General features: G+C 37.6%; 1 protein-coding gene across 7 annotated transcripts in view; it reads left to right on the forward strand.

The window, feature by feature from the left end:
* Positions 1 to 494: 494 nt before the first annotated feature.
* Positions 495 to 921, forward strand: part of myrf (myelin regulatory factor) — a 40,257-nt gene continuing 39,830 nt past the window's right edge. For 6 of the 7 annotated variants that reach the window (XM_015392674.1, XM_015392677.1, XM_015392669.1 and 3 more), the window contains exon 1: positions 495 to 771. In XM_015392674.1, the coding sequence (XP_015248160.1) occupies positions 726 to 771 (46 nt within the window). In that variant the 5' untranslated portion in view covers positions 495 to 725. The remainder of the gene's footprint in view (positions 772 to 921) is intronic. The other variant, XM_015392673.1, reaches the window with a different exon arrangement.

Raw genomic sequence — 921 nt, forward strand, 5'->3', positions numbered from 1 at the left:
AGCAATCAGCTTTAAACACATTTTAAATCCTCAGATCTCTGCCTGGTTTCTCTCTTCACTGAGGAAAATAATTTAAACATTTTAGGCATTTAAATAATCATATTTAGTAACTTTAACAATGTTTTATGTCCTAACCTGCTAACATCAAACAATTGGGTTAAAGTTGATAAATATGATGAAGTAAAAATGGTTGAATTATTTTTATCAGTTTGGAGGAAAATCAGAGTTTCTGGTAAAATAAGGAACCATCAGTAAAGTTTTATAAACATAGATCTGCGTTTAGCAGAAGGAACATCCCTCACCTGCAGCTTCCTGCAGGAGGAGCAGGAGGAGGAGGAGGGAGAGGAGGAGGAGGAGCAGACCAGCTCCTCCTGGGATCTACATTTAACGCATTTTCACGCTCTTGTTTTTAAGCTTCTACATGTTTTACCAGAATAAAAAGACTGAAAAGTTTCTCTGTTTGTTTTAAAGTTTGGAGAAAAGTTTCGCTTTTTTTTTTCATTTTCACGTTGAGCGCTTTTTTTTTTTTTTTTTTCCTTCTTCTTCGTTTTTCTAGTTTCCAGCCCAATAATACCTGGAGGAGCTGAAAGTGTAGATTGAGGCCAAGCAGGAGCTGTAAACTAAATCTGGATTCTGTGATGTTCATGTGAACGCTCCCCCCCTCTAATCCGGATCGGTTCGGAGAGGGGAGCCTTTGATGGAGGTTTTCAGCAGGAGCCGCTAGAATGGAGGTGGTTGATGAAACTGAAGCTTTGCAAAGATTTTTTGAAGGTAAGATGATTTTTATTTGCTGGTTGAACATTTAGAAGCTGCTGAATAAAAGCAGTTTAGGACAGAAAGGAGAAGAAGGTTTTAGTTTTTACATGAAATCTGACTTCATTTCACCAAGATTTTCTATTTTTCTGGATGGATGGATGGATG

Source organism: Cyprinodon variegatus, unplaced genomic scaffold (assembly GCF_000732505.1).
Source record: "Cyprinodon variegatus isolate N-32 unplaced genomic scaffold, C_variegatus-1.0 Scaffold602, whole genome shotgun sequence".
Lineage (NCBI taxonomy): Eukaryota > Metazoa > Chordata > Actinopteri > Cyprinodontiformes > Cyprinodontidae > Cyprinodon > Cyprinodon variegatus.